Source organism: Lissotriton vulgaris, chromosome 5, assembly GCF_964263255.1.
Source record: "Lissotriton vulgaris chromosome 5, aLisVul1.2, whole genome shotgun sequence".
Taxonomy (NCBI): Eukaryota; Metazoa; Chordata; class Amphibia; order Caudata; family Salamandridae; genus Lissotriton; species Lissotriton vulgaris.
Genome location: NC_141693.1, coordinates 1,700,329,167 through 1,700,350,909, shown reverse-complemented (window position 1 = coordinate 1,700,350,909; position 21,743 = coordinate 1,700,329,167). Strand labels below are relative to the sequence as shown.

Genomic DNA, 21,743 nt, shown 5'->3' with positions numbered 1-21,743 from the left:
CAGGATTCTAATAATTTCACCCCTACAGAGCTCAACGAGCTCAGTGGGCCAGTCTCTTCCAGAGAACGCAGCAATAGAGAAATCTTCTATAAAGTCCACTTTATCCTGATGGCGCCATTAACCTAATCAATCTCACCAAAGCAGGTTGCACTAGAGGCAATATATATGCTCTGTAGAGGTATCCATGTAGCAGCCAAAGAAAGAGATGCTTGCCAACACTAATTCACGTTCTACAGAGGGTCTGTGTAGAGGCTAATTTATTGCTATGCCCAGTATATCTCTAGCAGAGTAAATCATGTAACTCACCCATCATGGTGTATGTTATGACATCAGAGAGGCTGTTTTCATCCAGACAGATGTCTAGCAGAAGGTGTCCAAGCAGTAAACATGGCTGTTGGCGGCAAGGTGTCTACCTCACTCCAGGTCATTATGGACACGCTCTCCAGGCCTGAAATTTTCACCTGCAAATCATTATTTTCAGATGTGTTAGTTGAACTAAATCAGTGGTAGTATTACAAGGCCAAAACACCCAGATAGCATCAGATGATCATGTAAAAGTTCAGGACTAAAAAAGCAGACCCTGATTTAGAAGTCTGTGGAGGAAATACTCCATCACAAACATGAAGGATATCCCGTCCGCCGTATTAAGATTCCCATAGGACAGATTGTGATCGTAATACAACGGATGGGATATCCATCACATTTGTAATGTAGCGTTTCCCTCTGCCAACTTCTAAATCTGGCCCACAGTCTGTAATGACCTGGAAGGAAAGGGTTATCCTAGTTAGAGGACATTCTTTTTTAACCTCGCTTTTGGAGTAGAAAGGTTCTCCCATAAAATAATACAGATGTAATGGGAAGAGAACATATAAGTGGGGGTGAAGGGGCTTCGACTTTAAAGTATCTTGAGTGGGAGTACTTTTAGTGGTTTATGGTGTCGTTTTACTTTGAGTTTGGTCTAAGACAGCCTCTTCTGTGTTGCACTTTGGACAGTGTGGGATGCCAGTACGCATCATTGCCATTCCTAGAGCTGCCAAACAGCCCAGTTCAGAGCACTGAGGCCCATTTGAGAAAGTACTTTGTCTGTCTTGGGGCCAGGCGTGTATAGGGGCTTCTAGTAGCCTCTCTTGGATATTGCCACACCCTTCACACTAGACATGAGGCTCACAAAGTTAGGTCATTTGCTACCTTCACAAGCACTAATGCCCAAGTGCCTTATGGATATCAGCACTATGCTTAACATAGTGTATACCAAGTTGTCTCTGTAAACTTATCTGAATACAATATGAGCAACATAAGTTATCATTACCTTCCAAAAACAAAGGAAATCAACAAACTGCTACTATAACTAGGGGACACAAAAAAGATTTTCCTAGTCAGAATACTCCCAGCTTAGTACAAATCCTCTGACTGCACATCAAAGTACAAGTTACTTACCTTCAGTAACAATGTATCTGGTAGAGACGATTCAAGCCGCAGATTCATTAGCGTAGAATTATCCCCAGGCGTGAGACTGGATCCGGAAAATGTTCTTTGCCACAGCATCTTTGCGCGCCGGGGGGCGGTACCACGTGACTCCGCCCTGACGTAGTCTGCGGGCATGACGTCAGCAAGGTCACATAAGCCCCACCCCGGCCCGCCGGCATCAGTTTGCTTCTGAGAACTTTTCCGCGCCACAATGTGGAGCCATTACAAACAAAAACTGTGAGAATATGGGAACAGTGTGCGAAAAAATAAGATAAACAGAAAGGGAAGAAACGAATGGTGAGGAACAGCATCATTCGGGAGAGTGCCAGGCACTGTGGCACCGAAAGTCATAGAAGGTAAGAGCGGGGCACAGCTACTGCGAAGCAACCCTGCAAGCAAATACAACATCCTCCCTGGGGGCAGAAAAGCATGTGAAAAATGTCACAGCAGATGAAAGAGGCCTGCAACCATAGTCTATAAACAGTGAAGAACAACAAAGCCAGAACAGAAGAGTAACAACAATTTACCCCCAAGACAACACCAGCAAGGAGAGGCGCATCCCCTGTAAAGAGCTAAGAGCCGAGGCCCAGCCAAAAGACCACAACTCAGAAGACTGCAGAGGAGTCAGAAATGTCAAGCAATGAAAGAGGGAGAAGAGCATGAGTAGGCCCCACACTAGAAGACCAGGGGGTAGGGACGCAGAAGTACCCATGAACCCACCAACCAATCACCAGAAAGGAAATAGTGGATCAAACAAACAGAACGAAGCATCCCACTAGGGAGGAAGTGAAAGAGGGCACTAGCAAAAGACAAAACCACCCGGAGACAGGCTAATGCAGAAGACCAAGTTGAAGGTCCTCGCAGAACAGGGAGGAAGGATGGGTCGTGAAGGAATCTGCGGCTAGAATCGTCTCTACCAGATACATCATTACCGAAGGTATGTAACTTGTACATCTGATAGAGACTACTAGCAGCAGATTCCTTAACGTAGAATAGATACCCTAGCCATACCCAGAAGGGAGGAGGGCCTGCGAGAGAGCCTCCCTGTAGGAAGAAACACAGGGCCCCAGCAGGGGATGTGTATTGGGGACAAGAAGGACGGCCCAGCCCCCACCAGGCAGAAGTAAGCAAGAACGAGGCAAAGGGTGGCCAGGATACCCCAAGCCCATCCAAGGTACCAGGGACATCCGCCAGAAAGCCCCGGAGTGACAGACAACGCCTGAGGAGTACTGAGGAAAAAAAGAATCACCCCAAACTCTAAGGAGAAGAGGTAGAAATTGAGGCAGAGCCACCACAAGAGAACACACACAGTGAAGGGGACATCTGTACCAGCATCAGCCTTGAGTCAGCGGACAAGGCAGGCACCGCTCCACAGCCAAGAAGGGCAGGCGTGAGAAGAAGGACGCAGTCTCCCAAAACTCCAGCAGAACAAGAGGCAGGAGCACAAGGGCGCACGCCGAGGCCCCCGGCTGTGGACCAGAAGGAGCAGGCGTGCGCAGTCAGCAGCTGGCAAGTACCATAAAGCCGAGCGCTCAGACCAATGCGAGCGCAAGACGAAGGCAAAGGCTAAAGAAATCCAGAACAACCCCCAAAGGAAGACCATTCCAGACATAAACAGACCCACGAAAAGAAGTGGGACCAGCCAGAAGAAAAGAACCAGGCCAAAACGCAGGACAAAAAAGGGCGGAAACACCACAGCACAACACCGTAGACGGTATGCCAAAGCTGGTCCAGCGAGGCAGCGGATGCTAAAAATGACAGAACCTATAGCAGCGCATGCTGCGCCCAGACAAAGATCAAAGAGACCACACCAGCGGTCTACAGCGACGCCAGGAAAGGCGAGGAACCCGGAAAAGGGAGTCCACACCCTCCCAGCATAGGACAGAGCTATACAATAGCTATAAGTACCCCACTTACGGTATGACATGGTTCAAAGAAAATATAGGAACCACTCTTAGGGAAAAATCCTGCATCAGAGGACAAGAACATAAAGGACCTGTGGTTAGAACGACAGAAGGCTCATCAATCAGCCAAAAAATACACAATCGCCAGAGGGGCTGTACCAGCAGCCAACAGTAGAGAGGGGCCAACCTAAGGACCCCTAAGGCACGCCAAACCACACAGAACACACAGACGGGCCAATCAAAACACTAGACTCTAGAAAAAATGTGGGATAACACCACCCATCAAGCCCTGGAGGATCAACAAGCCAAGCTTACGGAGGGGGAGGAGGACAGAGCCCCGCAAGGAGACGTTGAATGGGGAGTCCGAGTGGGTGTTAAACAAGAGAACCCCATCAAAGGGCAGGTCATCCAGACGCTCCCTAATATACTCAGGAAAAACACCATCCTGCAACCAAGCATGGTGACGGACAGCCACAGAGCTGGTCATAGCACGGCCCAGAGCATCAGTAACGTCCAAGGCTGCACGGAGAATAAACGCGGTCACCTCCCAACCATCCAACACATGGTACCGGAGATCAGTGCGAGCACCTTCGTGGGAGATGCAAGACAGAAGGGACTCCACAGAATCCCATAGGCTGGAGGTAGCCCTGGCCAACACACAAAGTGTGTTGAGAGCTCGCAAAGCAGCACTGGAGGAAGCGAAGCTGGTACGCCCCCATGAATCCAACCACCAGGCATCCCGCGACGGGGGGAACAACACTGAAGGCAATGAGGGAAAGGCAGTCTGCAGAAGAGGGCCCTGGGTAGAAGGGTGAAAAGAAAGGCAGACTGGATTGTGCGGAGCAGGACGGTGGCGGTATAGAAGCGGCTGAGGCACCGGGACACCCATGGCAGGACGCCCCCAGGCCCCTAGAAAAGAATTGTGGAGCGAAGCTTCAAATGGAAGAAGCAGCTCCCGTCCACCAGAGCCCTGGTGGAGAACTTCCAAAAGATGATCCGTAGGGAATGGGGTGACGGGGTTACCCATTCTCAAAATTCCAGCGGCCTTAGAAATAGCCTGAACAAAGGCTACACTCACCTCCGTAGGGCGTCGTGGGGAAGAAAGTAATTCCTCCCTGGGTGACGAGTGTAAACTAAGCCATCGTCCCCAAGTACAGCTAGAGCAATAAACGTCCAGCCCCTAAACAGTGGAGGATCCACAGATGACTGGGGGGCCTCAAGGGCCTCCGGGGAAGGCGGAGAAGCCGGCGGAGCAACCAACCGCGAGCTGCGGAAGAGAGGGTCCGAGGGTTGAGACCGCGGGGATGGCGAGGAGCCCTCCCTGCAAGACGCCGGTGAAAAAGCAACGACGCGGTGTCTCGTCTCCGGAGAAGAAGAATCCAGGCGATGACAAACCTGCGGAAAGGAAGGAACCTCTGGAGAGTAGTCAAAGACCCGACGCCGGCACGGCGCCGTGGAGTCCGCCACAGGCGTCGTTGCGACGTCAATCAGCGCCTGAATGGCCATCGGAGGCACAGAGTCGACCTTCACCACCATGTGCTCCCTAGGAGAATGGGGTGGGGTCAGAGCCGGTTAGGCTAAGGAACGGCACCAAAAAGGCGCCTGCTCGACCTCACACGAGGCATCCGCCTTCGTAGAGGACCAAGAGGGACTCAGGAAAGTGCCCCAGGCCCCGGCTTCCACCCGCGGCAGTGCCAGGGCCAGGAGGAAAGCCTTCGGCGCCGGAAAGGCATCAGCCCAGCCTCTGGCAAGGCAGCCGCCTGCCCAGGGGGCCGAGGAGGACCCAGGGACGAGCTCGATGTTCCAGCAATCTCCTGCGATTCCACAAGGAGCCCCGTAGGGATTTGCAGCAAGACAGGGACACCGTGGGTCAAAGAGGGGAGCCCCGCAGGGCCACACCTCGATGACACCACACCCCACAACCTGAAGTCGAACTCGTCGGCAGCAGGGTCGAAGCCGCCAGCGACTCCGTGGAAGGCCCAGCGCAAGGCAAGGTATCCGCAGACATCTCAGGAGGAGGAGGAGGAGGGGGGGCCAAAGCAGCCTTCTGAGCTATAGCATAGGCTTTCATTTGGGCCCTAGTCACCCCAATGCTGGGAAACGGCGGGTAGGGTGGCGAAGGGCAAGGGCGCACATCCCGAAGGGAACCCGCACCCTCTGCCGAACGAGGACAAGGCCTCGGAGACAAGCTGCAGGACCTCCGGCGGGCGAGCGACGCCCTTGGGGCCATGGCGAAGGGCGATGCCACAGGAGGAATCAGCAGCTCCTGGCCTCCGAGGTAGGGGACGGACGCTGTGACGAGACCGACCTGGACAAGTGGGCCGACAGCAATTTCATCCGGCGCTCCCTCCGGGACTTCGGTTTGAGGTGCTGACAAGCATCGCAGTCTGTGGAGTCATGGTGCTCGCCCAAACACCACATACAGATATGGTAAGGGTCCGTCGCCGGCATCTGACGTGCACAAGAAGTACACGTCTTGAAGCCCGAAGGCATTCATACACTGTTCTTCAACACAAAAGCGTGGAAAGAAGGCCTGAAACCAGGTCAGGACACGATCCGGATCGACGTTGCACGCGGAAAAGAGAAAAAACTGACGTCGGCGCGCCAGGGTGGGGCTTATGTGACCTTGCTGACGGCACGCCCGCGGATGACGTCAGAGCGGAGTCACATGGCACTACCCCCCGGCACGCAGGGATGCTGTGGCAAAGAAAAATTTCCGGATCCAGTCTCACACCTGGGGATTATTCTATGTTAAGGAATCTGCGGCTAGTAGTCTCTGTCAGATACCTTTAGCAATGAGTAGACATCACACTTTTATACATCAAAGAGTTTTAACTTAATGGCCTTGTTTGTAGAAAATATACCACAATGTGTTTAAAACGGTAAACATCCATTAGTACGCGACTGTTACACCGCGTACCATTACTTCGCAAGCGTTACAACGCATGCGATGTTACAATGCGAAGCTTTTACTATGCAAGTTGATACATCGCATGCGTTGTAACGCTTGTGAAGTAAAGACTATCCACATCGTTGTGTGGAAACGGACGCGTTTCCGTTTCATCACAACGACGTGCAACCCTGACGACACAGGAAGCCAGAGAAGACACGAACCGAGAAACTGAGGAGAGAGAGGTAAGAGGGGCTGTGTACTATTTAAGGGTTTAGGATAAGGGGAGGGTTGTGCAGGCGGTAGTCTTGGTTAGTGTTTGGGAGTAGGGACAGGAACGGTGGTAGGAGCAGTTTCGTGCTGGGGGTAGTGTTTTAGGGTTTAGGGTAGTGTTGTCGTGTTAGTGTAGTGTAGGGTAGTGTTTTAGGGTTTAGGGTAGTGTCGGGGTTCGTGCAGGGTAGTGTTTCAGTGTAGAGACCGTCTTGGGGGTAGGGGCAGGTTCGTGATTGGGTAGTGTTTTAGGGTTTAGGGTAGTGTTGTGGTGTCAGTGTAGGGTAGTGTTTTAGGGTTTAGGGTAGTGTTGTGGTGTTAGTGTAGTGTAGAGTTGTGTTCTAGGGTTTAGGGTAGTGTCCGGTGGTCGTACAGGGTAGGCTTTAAGTGTAGGGACAGTCTTGGGGGTAAGGGCAGGGTCATGATGGGGGTAGTTTTTTAGGGTTTAGGGTAGTGTTGTGGTGTTGGTGTAGTGTTGGGTAGTGCTTTAGGGTTTAGGGTAGTGTTGTGAGGTCGTGCAGGGTAGTGTGTCAGTGTAGGGACCATCTTGGGGGTAGGAGCAGGGTTGTGCTGGGGTAGTGTTTTAGGGTTTAGGGTAGTGTTGTGGTGTTTGTGTAGTGTCGGGTAGTATTTAAGGGTTTAGGGTAGTGTCTGGGATGCGTGCAGGTTAGTGTTTGGGAGTAGGGACAGGAATGGGGCAGGGGCAATGTCGTGCTGGGGGTAGTGTTTTGGGGTTTAGGGTAGTGTTGGGGTGCATGCAGGGTAGTGTTTGAGTGTAGGGAGCGGGCTGGAGGAATGGGGAGGGCCATCCAGGGGGTAGTGATTTAGGGTAGTGTGGTGGTGTTTGAGTAGTAGAGGGTAGTGTAGTGTTTGAGGGTTTGGTAGTTTTTTAGAGTTTGTGATGTGTAGGGTAGTGTATTTGTATTTAGTATTTAGTGTAGTGTTGTGTTTTTTTTACATATAAAAAGGGATTAGGAAAAATAAGCGGGATAAATGTCTGTTTTTATTACTAGGCAAGTTTTTAGTTCGCATAAATTAACACTTGCAATGTAAAGGTATGCAAACTAAAGACTTGCGTAGTAACGGTATTTGCTAAGTAAAAACGTTGAAGTAAAAAGCTGCATAGTAATGGTATGCGAAATAACGAGTCATATTTGTTTCAAACACTATGGCTGTATTCTCCTGCTAAGCAATTGCAAAGTTGGCTTACAACCAGGATTAAAACACACTGGTTCCCCCACTCTGCACTAAACTAACAAGCTTTGAGGGTTCTCTATTGATGTGGTCCAGAGATGTTGATCTACCAAACACTGGAGTTGTTTGGGCAGTCGTTTGTTTAAAAGATACACATGGTGGAACTTCATTCAATAACAATATGTACATTCTCAATGATATGTTGGAATAAATTGGACTAACTAACACAACTTTACATGAAACGAATACCCTGCCTTGATTGTTGTACTACTAGAGTCTATAGGCGTTGACACACCTTGTACTTTTGTCTAATAGCCAAGATCACTGGTTCCTCATTCCTGTCGAGTGACTATCCTGCAGTCTGATGGAACATACACGGGCACCGATGAGAAATCGCACATTTACTGCTCAGCTCCTGGTTGAGACCAGGTGTCCAAAAAAGAAATTGGGTGAAGGACCAGATTCACTAAATTTTTTGAAAGTTTGCGATAAGACGAACAAGAGTGGTCTTATCATAGAGAAGGCTTCCCAATACCTGTACTTTGTATTGAGATGCCTTCACTATGATAAGACCACGCTTGGTCTTAAAAGGAAGGACTCTTTTCTTGTGATGGCGGTGTCAGCTATGGATAAATGTTACTTCCCACGTTGTGTTCAGTAAAGTTGTTGGCTTTATTAGCACATAAAGGCTGGAGACGCGAGTGTGTTCATACTTCAACCACGCGTTAACAATGATGCAGTCCATCTAGGCTTGATAGACGATGCCAGGGCAAGCGTTGTAATACCCTTTGAAAAGTAATGTGCCAGAAAAGACGGAACACAATAAGGGCAAAGTCAAGGTCGCGACCCAGTATTGGTGCAAGTCACCCAGGGAGATCTTCAAGATTCATCCTACCAGTAGGTCCCTGGCTGGAGGTACATTTTATTCGATTGATTACTTGTAAGAATTGTCCTGATTTCATGCAGTCAAGGAGCTGGTAAGGCACTCATCCACAGCTGCGATGCAACATAAGCGTCTTCACTGCTTACTATTTTTCTTATGCACAGACCAGACCATTTCCACTGCGTAATCATATACAATTTGCAGAGGCTGGAGTGAGCCAGTTGGAAAGAGGGGCAGGGCTCCCGAGGGAGCGCTGGGGTTTTGAGCGAGTATTACCCATGAGCCAACCCCTCTCAAAGCACAAGACAAAGCATCTGGCGAGCCTCCTAGGCCTTGAGGAGGTTGCAAAACTAAAAATGCATCCACTCGGCACCGATTCTACTCAGAGAATGCTGACATCCAACTGAGTGAAAGGATTTACATTCCAGCTGAACACTTACTTTGTTAGTAGACTGCGCCTTCACTGACCGCGCCCTCCCGCTCCCGAGCGATATACGTATATATATATATATCAACTGGTCTGTAAGGTGTAAAGCTTTTGCTTAGCAACATAACACAGGAGGAACCGACGCCGATAACCTACCTGTCTTCAAACAAGTTACACATTTTAGACAATGTTTAAATAATTAATTTGGAAACTCCTTTCAAAAGCTGCCATATAAACATGTGATACCGCTTTCGTATTTAATGAGAATTTTTTTTAAGACACATTTTTATTAGCATTTCTCAAATACAACATCGTAAAAAAAGCCTTCTCCAACCATGTGCCAAAAAATGTAGGTGAGCACAAGATGAAATTTAAAAAAAAACATTACATAATCATAGCTGAATCAGCCAGATTACAAACATTTGATGAGAATTAAATCGGGTGAAAGTAACTTCTGATATTTAAATCGTTTTGAAACAGCAATACTATGCCATTAAAATAAATGCTATATAAAAACAAGTAGCTTCTATTTCTGCTGAAATTAGTTGCTACATTTTAAGCACGGTTTGCGCACGGGTGCACCTTCAAGAGTTGTGACATTAAAATCAGACACTACTCGTGCTGCTGGGGGGAAGGGGACACCCTGTTGCTATTCCACAGCCAAAGTATTTTGAAGTCAACTGTATGTAACATGATTATCTAAAATAAGAGATACTCGACAAATGATGTTGGAATATGAATTTATTTCAGGTTTATTGAAGACAGGTTTAGCTACGTACAGGCTTTTAACCCGCGTTGATACCCTCTGCCAGGTATTCCTTAACATCTGTTGTCTTCTTCTAGGTCACTTTTGAAGAATCTGTTACCATGGATGCTTTGAGCCTCACAAGTCTTCCGTCTTTTGACATGTTAGGCGTCCCCTTCCTTGAGGAACCGAGCTCAAAACATCTGCAAATGAGGATTTGCTTGCCAAGACATGGCTCTCTGTATAAGGGAAGGATAGGTCAAGCTAGGTGGACTATGAAGAACTGGAAGATGGCGGCTACCAGTGACTGACCACAACTGACCACAGCAGACCTCCAGGGCTGTGGGCAGGATCTTTTCTGCACTTTAGACAGTCATAGCACAAATAGGGAATCCACCTACAGGTCCATGCATGGCACTATTTGTGATGTACATTGGTTCCTAGCTGATGCTACCAGTTTGCATCCAGCCTGTGCCGGCATGAATCAAAAGAGTTTGCATGCATCACACATGCCAACTGCATATTCACAGTGAAAGAGGGAAGATATTCCCACACTGAGAAGGAGGCCAGAGCCATACCATTGGTTGTCGCACATCTGGCTTTACATATATGAGCACTATTTTCATGCTGCCAACTAACATTAAACTAACCCTGGGCGTAGTTTGCGTAGTTGCGCTACGCGTGGCTACGCAAAGTGCACTTCGCACTACTCGTAGCTACGCGAACTGCGTAGTGCACTATGCAAAATGCTGTTCGCACTGATTGCACAGTGCTGGATGCTTGTCCGCACTGTGCAATCAGTGCAAACCGCATCTTCCACAGTGCAAGTGGTCGTTTTCTCCTGCTCGAGTAGATTTCTACTCGAGCTGCAACTTTCTCTTTTTTTTTACAATTCTTTTTATTGAAACAAAGCATTGGTGAAAAATACAGTACAGAAGAATCATGTCGCATTCAGCATCTTTCCCACAGGGTGTATGGGACACAAAAGTACATACATGGCAGTGATTTATGGGGATGGGGGTACTTCAAAAACAGCGTTCCTGGGTGGCACACAGATTTCTCCTCTATAATTATTCCAAGGTCCCCATATTGAAGCCCACTTTCGAGGGAGACCTCTTGCCATAAAAACAGTTTTTTCCCGGGACATGTTCCAATCTAAGTTACTCTTCCAGGTCTCAAGGGTGGGAGGCCGTTCTGATCGCCACTGTTGTGCGATGTTTCCTTTAGCTATCATATAACTCAATGTGACCCATTGTGTCTGTGCGGAGTTAAGGTCGGTTGGCTCCCATATATTAAGGAGGCACCTCCTTGCCTCAGGTAGCAAGGAGACCCCCAAGACCTCATGAATAGTGTTGTGAATATTACTCCAGTACTCAGTCACATAGTGACATTCCCTGATGACATGGAGGAACGTCCCCGTGAGACCACATTTACGTCTACACAATCCAGAATTACACAAACCCATCTGCACTAGGCGGGCCCCCGTAACTTAAATCATATGTAATATTTTTATTTGAACGAGCCGTAACTGCGCAGGAATGGCAACCAGTTTAGGAGATGAAACAGCTGATTGCCAGTCCTCATCATCGAGTTCTATTCCGTCCCGGACCCATTTATCCCTCAATTCGCCAAGTAAGTCGGCCCTATGGTTGATTAGTTTCTTGTAGACCAGGGAGATAGTTCGGGGAGGTGGCTATCTAAAATTCTATCCTCTAGGGGGGAAGCCTCCGGGAGGTCAGCGTCCGCAGGCAAGGCAGCCTATAGAGCGTGTCGGATTTGCGCGTAGAGAAAGTATTCTGAGCTCGCCAACTGGAATTCGTTCTGCATGTTCTCAAATGACTTAATCCTCCCCTTGCTCCAGATGTCTTTAACAAGAGCTGCAGCTTTCTCAACGCAGACTGGTAGTTTCTCATCGCAAGCGGTCGCGAGCATACCCGACCACTCGCAATGAGAAACCTGCCCTACCCGCGTTGAGAATCTCGCCGGGAGCTTTATTTTCCACGCTCGCCATCGGCAACTTGATGTTGCTGATCGCGACCGAGGAAAAAGTCTTGCCGGGACGGTATTTTGCTCGCTCGCGGTCGCCAAATTGACGTTGAGGACCGCGAGCGAGCAAAAAATGACCCCTACGCGTGTTTGCACTGTGCTACGTGCATTCGTGTAGTGTGAAGTAGCACAAACTCCGCAAACTACGCGAGCGTAGCGTAGTACTTCGCCCAGGGTTACATAAAACCTTGGCCCTCCTTTTCCAAGGAATGTGCTAAAAACTTCCATAGCTTATTGAGAAATAGATCATACTGCAGCAGGAGTACGGATTTTCAGTGGTCTACAAACCAAGTGGCAACGATCTGACACTGCCAAGAAGAGGAGACATGCATATGCAAAGCTTATCACTGAAACATCCAGGTCTAAGCAAATATATATTGATCAAGTGAGGTATGCCCCCTTTTTTGATAAATGCCTTGAACTGGTTCTCTGAGTGCGGGAGATATGTGATCATATGTTTTGACTCCGGTGACCATTCTGGCAGCAGCATTGAGAGTTATTTTGAGTGGCGCTAAGTGGGAGAGAGCTGTACCGAAGAGGACTGCATTCCCATATTCCAGTCTAGACAACACCAGTGATTGGGTGGCTTGTTTGAGGTTCATGGGAGGTATGTAGGGTTTGATTTTATTGAGAAACTTCAGATTGAGGAAGGCACTCTTTGCGGAGTTCTTAATTGGTTGGTCATGGTTAGTTTTTGGTCATGGGTGATTCCAAGTGATTTTACCGAGTTTGCCAGGGTGAGATTACCGTTGAGAGCATTGATTGCTTTCAGCCACTCTACGATTTGCGGGTTTTCTTCTTTATTGGAGATTAGGAGGAATTTGTTTTTTTCCTGATTGAGTTTAAGGTGGTTAGTTGATAACCAACTCCAAATCAGATCATTGCTAACCATCTCCTGCACAACTACCAGTCTGGCTTCAGATCACGCTGCAGCACAGAGACTGCTACCTTACACATTGTAAACAATGCCTTCTTGACCACAGATGAAAATTACCACGTCTCCTGGTACTGCTGGACCTCTGAGCTCCCTTCAACAGAGTTGAACATCTCTCCCTTGTACACACACTGGAGTTCTCGGATGGGATTTCCCAGCAATGTCTTTCACTAATTCTACTCCTACCTTCCTCACCAACACCAGTTTGCACACATGAACAACTGCCAAAATACCTCTGTCACATTTGGAATCCCCCAGCGTTCCAGTCTGTCTCCTGTCATCTTCAACCGTTACATGGAGCTGCATGGTGCTCCACTCACATATAAGAGCATCAAGATTCACCAATATGCCGATGATACACAACTCTATTTGAAAGTCTCTTCTGCCCCAAAGCCGTCCCACATCATCTGGAGCCACATGGAGGAGCCGGAGCAGCGGCGAAGCTGGATGGGCACAGGAGGAGGGTAAGCTCCGAGTGCGTCAGAAGAGTCCGAATGAGAGGCATCAGCCGTGCGGGAATCCATGCCCCGATGTCTGGCTGGGTAGGAGACGGCCTCGGAGGAAACCCAGGGCAGACTCCACAATAGTCGATCCAAGTGGCTCCACCGGGCATCGGCTATGTCTTTTCCGTGTCCACTGTCCGGGTACAGGAGGAGAAGGTGTAAAAAGGGGTTATTAGGGGTTAAAAGGTCCGGCGCAGCAAACACAGACCGGGAGCTCCCGGCCTCAGAACGACCACTGCCAGAAAGAACACCATCAGACTACAGACTAAGAAGTGTAAAAAAGCAAAAGAAAGAAAGCAGGTCTTTTATCCATCCATACAACCAGGACCTGGAACAACATCTTCCTATCCATCAGGGCCACTCAATTCTGCTCCAGTTTTGGAAAGAGTTGAATACTCACCTCCTGAAAGATGACTACATCATAATGCATTAGCGCTACAATAAAAACAAAGTGTCCTCTTAAGACGTAAGACGTACGGGCATATACTTGGCAAGTTATCGAAAGCCCCTATTGTCCACTTATGCCAACTTATTTTAGGCACACCAAGGCTCTCTGGGGCCAGCTTGCCGGTAAATTCAACATCCGGCTCATATTTTAAGTACATGCTTGGGAACAACGGGACGATTAACCCCTTAAGTGCTGATGACAGAACCGCTCCGTCATCAGCTGCGGCGGCGCTGTGCTGATGACGGAGCGGTTCAGTCATGGCCCGCCCGCCGCTCATACGCGGTGCGAATTCCGCGCCTGCGCTGAGCGTTCTATTGAGCGGGCGGGGCCATGACGGAACCGCTCCGTCATAAGCACAGCGCAACCGACGCTGGTGACGGAGCGGTTCCGTCACCAGCATGCGCCCGCCGCTCTTCCGCCCCGCCCCCTTAGCACTGCGGCGGAATAGCCGCTGCAGTGAAGGGGTTAAAGACTCATTTGCTATGCTTATGTGTGCCGTACTCCTGAAAACGGAGTCACAAGCCATTAGTAAGTAAGGAGTGAGAGCCAACTATGGTTTGTGAATCAAGTCTTTGGACTGGAGGCCTGCCCTCGAGCTTTCCTGGCAGGGGGGAGGGGGTCTCATGCCTCCTTGCCTGCCTTCCCTTCCAGGCTCCTGCCTTGGTTATTTGTTTTTCATACAAACGACGGCGAGCGGAGGAGGACAATTGGGGGAAAGGCCTGGACCGAGCGATCGCATTCCTCGCCGCTTAATTGTGGGTGTTTATTATTGCACCGTGGTGCTTGGGGGGTGAAGTGCTCCAGGGGGTGCAGCAGCGCAGGCAGGCTCTTGTTAGCAGCCGCGTTCGGATCTCTGCTACGAAGGCGTCCCACGCCCAGCCAAGCAGCAGCTGCAGACACTGCCTGTCCCTTCCACTGGCTGTGAGTGTAGGCAGCAGCCTCCCTCTAATGCTACTGCTCTCAGAGACCGAGCAAATAAAAAGATGGCTCGTGTTCAGCCGTATCCGGGGTGATATTTCTAAACCACATTAGACAGCAATTGGCATTTTGGCTGACCAAGCTAAAATTAGACGCTGTTAGGGGTCACTTTCGAGAAATGGTTCAAGCTGAGAATAGTTTGTTGGTAAAAGTTCAGCATGCAGTCGGCCCCCTAAACAACAGTTACTGTGTGCGGACCGAGGTCGAATGGCAAAGCGAATATATCTAGCTTTAAATGCTTGTTATGTCCCAAAATGCAAGGCATTTAAATAAGCTAAAGAAGGAGAATTTTCTGTAATGCAATATTTATTTATGAAACTGGAACTATGTGGTTAACTGCACTCACCTATATGTATTATATATTTACATAACCTCATTAGAAGATAATTGAAGCAAATATGTGTTCTGTACCTGTTCGGTGTCAGTGTAGCTACCACTAGCAGTACTTGTAGGGGGCCAGCTGTATGTGAAACTGTATCTATTGTGTGTGAGGAAAGTTTTCTCTGTGGATGGTTGTGCAGTACTTGGCTTGTGTGAGGGAAGCTTGCACTACCAATGCCTGTATTATACCGTGTCGCTGTGAGTGAAACCTGCACTTCTGTGTACAGTGTATGTATAAGTGGAACATGTATTGTCCACTTATACATACACATAGCCTGGGCAATATACATTGCCCAGGCTATGCATTATTAGTGTGTGAACGGGGCGCGGCTTACATTGAAATGTGTGTACTGAACCTGCTCGACAAGCTTGCATTGCACTTGCACCCATCACAGACCCTGAAACTTGACCTGTATCTTATCATGTTCCTGGAGGGTGTATGGATTCATGTTTGTGGGAACATGTGTGAAGATTGATGTTGTACCTATTATGTGAGAGGAAAGCTTTCACTGCTGATTGTACTGTACCATGCATGTTTATGAGGGGCGTTTCAACCGCACATGCCTGTACTGTATCTTCTGTGTGTGAAGGAATCTTGCACAGCAAATGTCTGTTCCTTTCCTGCTCTTTGGTTGAGGAAAGTTTTCACTAAAGATTCTTGTATCGTAAATGTTCTCTGTGAGCGAAACTTACCTTTCTGATTCAGTGCTCTCCCTGTCTGTGTACTGGGAACCTATATTGAGGCTCTTGTTGTGCAGGTTGTGTGTGTGTGAACTGAGGTAAGCATGCACTCTAATTGTTTGAATGTATTTGTATTGACAGTGGTAAACAAAGCCTGATAACAGGAATTAAGCTCTACCATACCTGTTCTTTGTGTGCGGGAAAGTGATAATGCTCATGCTTGGCCTATGGCCAAGCATCCATGTCCTGTATCAATTGTGTGCATGACTGTTCTGTGTGTTAGGGAAGCTTGCCCAGATTACTGGTTATTTCTGATATTTGTGTTAGGTAGACCTGGACTGTGGATCTTTGCACTACACTTGTTTGTGAGGAAAGATGGAACTAAAAATGCCTGCACTGGACCTACCTTTTATGACAGAAGTTTGCTTTAGAACTTTATATTGTACCTCTTGTATGCTTGAAAAAACGTTGTTCTGTAATTTTTCAGACAACTAAAAGCTTATACTAGTGTACCTGTTCTGTGTGTGAGGTGAGGGGATCTTGAAGGGCAGCTTTTTATCCTGAGGACAAGTATTCATATCCTTATCTATTGAGTCTGAAAGAGAAGCTTGCCAGTGTGCCTGCTTTGTGTGTTAGAGCGAACAGAGCAAACACAAGGAGATGATGGATGGAGAGCTGAAACCTTTCAATCAATCAATCAAGAAATTTGTATAGCGCGCTACTCACCCGGAGGGTCTCACGGCGCTTGGGGGGAGGGGGGTCCGCTACTGCTCGAACAGCCATGTCTTGAGTTGCTTCCTGAAGGAGAGGTGGTCTTGGGTATGACGGAGGTGGATGGGGAGGGAGTTCCAAGTCTTGGCTGCCAGGTAGGAGAAGGATCTTCCTCCCAAGGTGGCTCTTCGGATGTGTGGGACCGCGGTGAGGGCGTGGCTTGTCAATCGCAGTTGACGGGTGGGAGTATAGAAGGTCAGGCGGTTGTTGAGGTACCTGGGGCCCAGGTCGTGGAGGGCCTTGTGAGCGTGGGTGAGGAGACGTAACGTGATTCTCTTGCTGACGGGGAGCCATTGCAGGTCTCTCAGGTGTCCGGAGATGTGGCTGTGTCGGGGGATGTCCAGGATGAGTCGTGCGGAGGCGTTCTGGATGCGTTGGAGTCTTTTCTGCAGTTTGGCTGTGGTTCCGGTGGAGAGGGTGTTTCCGTAGTCCAATCAGCTGGTGATGAGTGCTTGGGTGACTGTCTTCCTGGTTTCGGTGGGGATCCATCAGAAGATCTTTCGGAGCATGCGTAGGATGTTGAAACACGATGATGAGATGGCGTTGACTTGTCTGGTCATCGCGAGGGAGGAGTCCAGGATGAAGCCCAGGTTGCGTGCATGGTCCGTTGGTTTGGGTGCGCTGCCTAGGGCCAGGGGCCACCGGGAGTCGTCCCAGGCAGAGGGTGATGAGCCAAGGATGAGGACTTCCGTCTTGTCTGAGTTCAGTTTCAGGCGGCTGTTCTTCATCCATTCGGCTACTTCTCTCTTCGTGTAGGTTGGTTCTGGCGGTGGCAGGGTCGTTGGTGAGGGAGAGGATCAGCTGGGTGTCGTCGGCATAAGAGATGATGTTGAGGTTGTGTTGGCGTGCGATGGCTGCGAGGGGGCTCATGTAGACGTTGAAGAGGGTGGGGCTGAGTGATGATCCTTGTGGTACGCTGCAGATGACTTTGGTGGCCTCGGATCTGAACGGGGGGAGGCGGACTATCTGGGTTCTTCCAGCAAGGAACGAGATGATCCACTACAGTGCCTTCTCTTGGATACCAACGTTGCTGAGGCGTTGTACAAGGGTGCGGTGGCAGACAGTGTCGAACGCTGCGGAGAGGTCCAGGAGGATGAGGGCCGCGTTTTCCCCGTTGTCGAGCAGGGCTCGGATGTCGTCAGTGGCTGCGATGAGGGCGGTCTCGGTGCTCTGGTTGGCTCAGAAGCCGGACTGTGAGTGGTCGAGGGATCCGTTCGTCTCGAGGAAGGCGGCAAGCTGTCTGTTGACGGTCTTCTCGATGACTTTGGCAGGAAACGGGAGGAACGAGTTGGGGCGGTAGTTCTTGAGGTCAGTGGGGTCTGCTGATGGTTTCTTCGGTTTCAGACACTCCCCCCAGTCACAGATCTGGGTTGGATCTGGGTTGGATCCATCATCATTCTTTAGATCACTTCGCCACCTCAGTTCAGACCCAGCCATATGCATATCAGTCTTGACCCTGTTCCTTATGGGAACAGTCCAGCTTGAAATGCCAAGCCAGGTTTTGCTTGGACCATAAAGAAGCATCCTAGGACTGGTTTCGCGGTAGCACCCCTCATCAGCCAGGCTAGCTTGAATCCAATGGCAAAGTGAGCAAGGGACCCACGTCTGGGCATACTCTACCAACTTTGGGCAAACAAAGCAAACACAAGGTGATGATGAACGGAACCCTGAAACTTTTCAGACACTCACCCCCATTCACAGATCTGTGTTGAATCAATCATCGTTCTTTAGCTCACTTCGCCACCCCAAACATGCAATGTGGATAACATAATTGTACCTGCTCTTTTTGCTTGAGGGATGCTGGAAAAGCAGGTGCCTGTGTTGTTCCTGTGGTGTGTGCAAGAAAAGCTTTCACTGTAGATGATTGTACTACACCTCCTCTGGGTTTGAGTAAAGTTGAAATGGCTGTTCTGAGTATGATGTAAGTTTGTAGTATGGATGTTTGCTGTATCTATTTATGTGTAAGGGACGTTTGCTAGTGTAACAGCTCTGAATGTTAAGGAAGCTTGCACTGTACATGTCTGACTGTACCTGCTCTGTGTGAGGGAAGTTTGCTAGTTTAGCGGCTCTGTATGTTAGAGAAGCTTGCACTGTACGTGCTTGAACTATACATGCTCTGTGTGAAGGAAGTTTGCTAGTGTAGGAGCTCTGTATGTTAGGGAAGCTTGCACTGAACATTCTTGAACTGTACCTGCTTTGTGTGTGGGAAGTTTGCTAGTGTAGCAGCTCTCTATGTTAAAGAAGCATACACTGTAAATGCATTAACTGTACCTGCTCTGTGGAGGGACATCTGACCAGCAGATGTATTTGCTGTTCCTGTTCTTTGCGTTAGGCAACCTGAACTGTGGATAATTGTACTGAAGCATAAAAGCTTGAACTACAGCACCTGTACTGTACCTGCTCGGGTGTGAAGGAATCTTGCTCGCAGGCAGGTCGCTCCCCATGCTGCTGCATGGCTCTGCCTGCATTGTTTTTACCTAATCTTGTATTTTTCCCCTGTGCCTAACTTGCTTTCTTGCCAAAACTTGTTTTTTTCCCCTGTGCTTAACTTGCTTTCTTGCTCAGGCTTGTTTTTATTCCAAGGTGCCTGTACTTGCTTTCTTGCCCAGACTTGTTTTTATTCCCCTGTGCCTGTACTTGCTTTCTTGCTCAGACTTGTTTTTATTCCTCTGTGCCTGTACTTGTTTTCTTGCCTAAACTTGTTTTTCCTTCCTGTGCCCATTGCCCGGTTTTCCCCCGCCGCGTCCCTGCGGCCCGCCCCCCTGCAATCCCATTTGAAGCCCGCTCCCGCCTCCCAGCTGCTCCTCCCTCCCACATCCCATCATATGGAGGCCACGCAGCGGGTGCACTGCTGGCATGCCGAAGGCACGCCTAAGGCAAGCCCGTCTGCGCCCATCCGCGCCTTGACTGCGCCCAGCGCCAGGACCCCTGGACCAAGCGAACGCCACGACGCCCGACACCGCTACGATGCCAGAACCCTCCATGCACTCAAAACCGGACGAGCACACACCTGCTTCCTCGCCGCCCTGAAGCGTACCCACAGAGCTTTCACCTGCCGGAACTGCAGCTTCACAAGCATCCGCTCCACCATACTGCCAACCAGGAAAGAACCCAACCACCTCAAATGCATCCTTCTCAACACCTGCTCCACCCGCAAACACACTGTTGAACTCTGGGACCTACTCGACTCAACCTCCCCAGATGTCGCCTTCCTGACGGACACCTGGCTGAACCCCGCCTCGGTACCCGACATAGCCATAGCCGCCCCGGAAGGCTACCAGTTCACCCGCAGGGGCCGCACCAATGGAGCAGGAGGAGGAATCGCCATCATCCACAGGAACACTCTCAGAGTCTCGACCAACACCGACGACACCCTCAGCACCGCCGAACACCTGCACTTCCGGATCCACACCAACCCCAACACCACTCTCAGAGGAACCCTCATCTACCAACCCCAACCACAGTTCAGCAACTCCATCGCCGACTTTGTCAGCACACACGCCCTCGCCTCCACGTACTACATCCTCCTCAGGGACTTGAACGTCCACTTCGAGAACAACAACAACACCAACTCCACCACCCTGACCGACAACCTAGCCAACCTCGGACTCAGACAGCTCATCACAACACCCACCCACTCCGCCGGTCACACGCTTGACCCCATCTTCTCCGCAAGCTCCCACGTCTCCTTCAACCACACCACCGAACTCCACTGGACCGACCATCGCTGCATCCACTTCACCTTCAAGAAACCCAGAACGCACCACCGCACCCAACAGATGCCTCGCCGCTGCTGGGGTAAAGTCACCGAAGACCAGCTAACCACCACCCTCGCCCAGAGCCCACCCGCTGACTCCACCGACCCCGACACCGCTGCCTGCAACCTCAGACAGTGGATCAACGACTGCGCCAACACCCTCGCCCCGATCAAGAAACCCTCCAACTGTCACACCAACAAGAAAGCCAGCTGGTTCACTGAAAACCTCCGGGCCTCCAAGCAAACCTGCCGAAACCTGGAGAAGATCTGGCTTCGTGAACGTACAACGGACAGCCACGCAGCCCACAAGAACGCCACCCACAGACACCATCACCTCATCAGATCCGCCAAAAGGGCCTCCTTCAAAAACCGCCTAGGCAACAAGGCTCTTCAACATTGTGAAGGAACTCTCCAACCCCAGCTCCAACACCAATGATGTCCCACCCTCGCAAGACCTGTGCAACTCGCTGGCCAACTTCTTCCACCGCAAGATCGCAGACATCCATGACAGCTTCAACGCCACGACCGCCCTGACAACCACTGAGACATCCGCCCCCACGACCACCATCCGCACCAACCACCTGCTCTCCTGGACCAACATCAATGACGACGACACCATCAGGATCATGAACACTATCCACTTCTGATCTCTGTCAGACCCATGCACACACCACATCTTCAACAAAGCCAGGACCTCCATGGCACCCCATCTCCAGAAAGTCAACAACATCTCCTTCGAGACAGCAACCTTCCCGGAGAGCTGAAAGCACGCTGAGATCAACGCCTTACTCAAGAAACCCAAGTCGAACCCCAAGGAACTCAAGAACATCCGGTCCCTCGCCTTGCTCCCGTTCCCATCAAGAAGACCGTCAACAAACAACTGACCCTCTACCTCGAGGAGAACAACATCCTGGACCCTTCCCAGTGCGGGTTCCGCAGCAACCATAGCACCGAGACTGCCCTCATAACCACCACCGATGACATCAAGTCCCTGCTGGACAACGAAGAAATGGCGGCCCTCATCCTCCTGGACCTGTGAGCTGCCTTCAACACGGTCTGCCACCCCACACTACGAACACGCCTCTACAACGCCGGGAACCAGGAGAAGGCCCTGGACTGGACCACCTCCTTCCTCTCTGGCAGAACACAGAGCATCCGCCTTCCCTCTCTCTGCTCTGCAGCCACCGAGATAATCTGCGGCGTACCCCAGGGCTCATCCCTCAGCCCAACTCTGTTTAATATCTACATGGCACAGCTCACCCACGGCGCCCGTCGGCACGACCTCAACATCATCTCCTACTCCGAAGACACCCAGCTGATCATCTCCCTCACCAAGGACCCCCACACTGCCAAAACCAATCTTCACGAAGGAAGGAAGGCTGTCGCTGAATGGGTGAGGAACAGCCGACTGAAGCTGAACTCGGACAAGACGGAGGTCCTCATCCTCTGCACCACCCCTTCGGC

General features: G+C 50.0%; 1 protein-coding gene across 11 annotated transcripts in view; it reads right to left on the bottom strand.

The window, feature by feature from the left end:
• The window catches only part of LOC147716990 (myosin light chain kinase, smooth muscle-like), an 828,743-nt gene that overhangs the window by 577,657 nt on the left and 229,343 nt on the right, over positions 1–21,743 (bottom strand). For 9 of the 11 annotated variants that reach the window (XM_086923858.1, XM_086923849.1, XM_086923852.1 and 6 more), the window contains one exon: positions 307–461. The exons of the other annotated variants lie outside the window; for them this stretch is intronic. Coding sequence is in view for 7 of the 9 variants with exons in the window: in XM_086923849.1 (XP_086779975.1) it covers positions 307–313 (7 nt within the window). In the remaining 2 variants the exon portion in view is untranslated. Of the gene's footprint in view, positions 1–306; positions 462–21,743 lie in introns of those variants that run through there. 11 annotated transcript variants of the gene reach the window in all.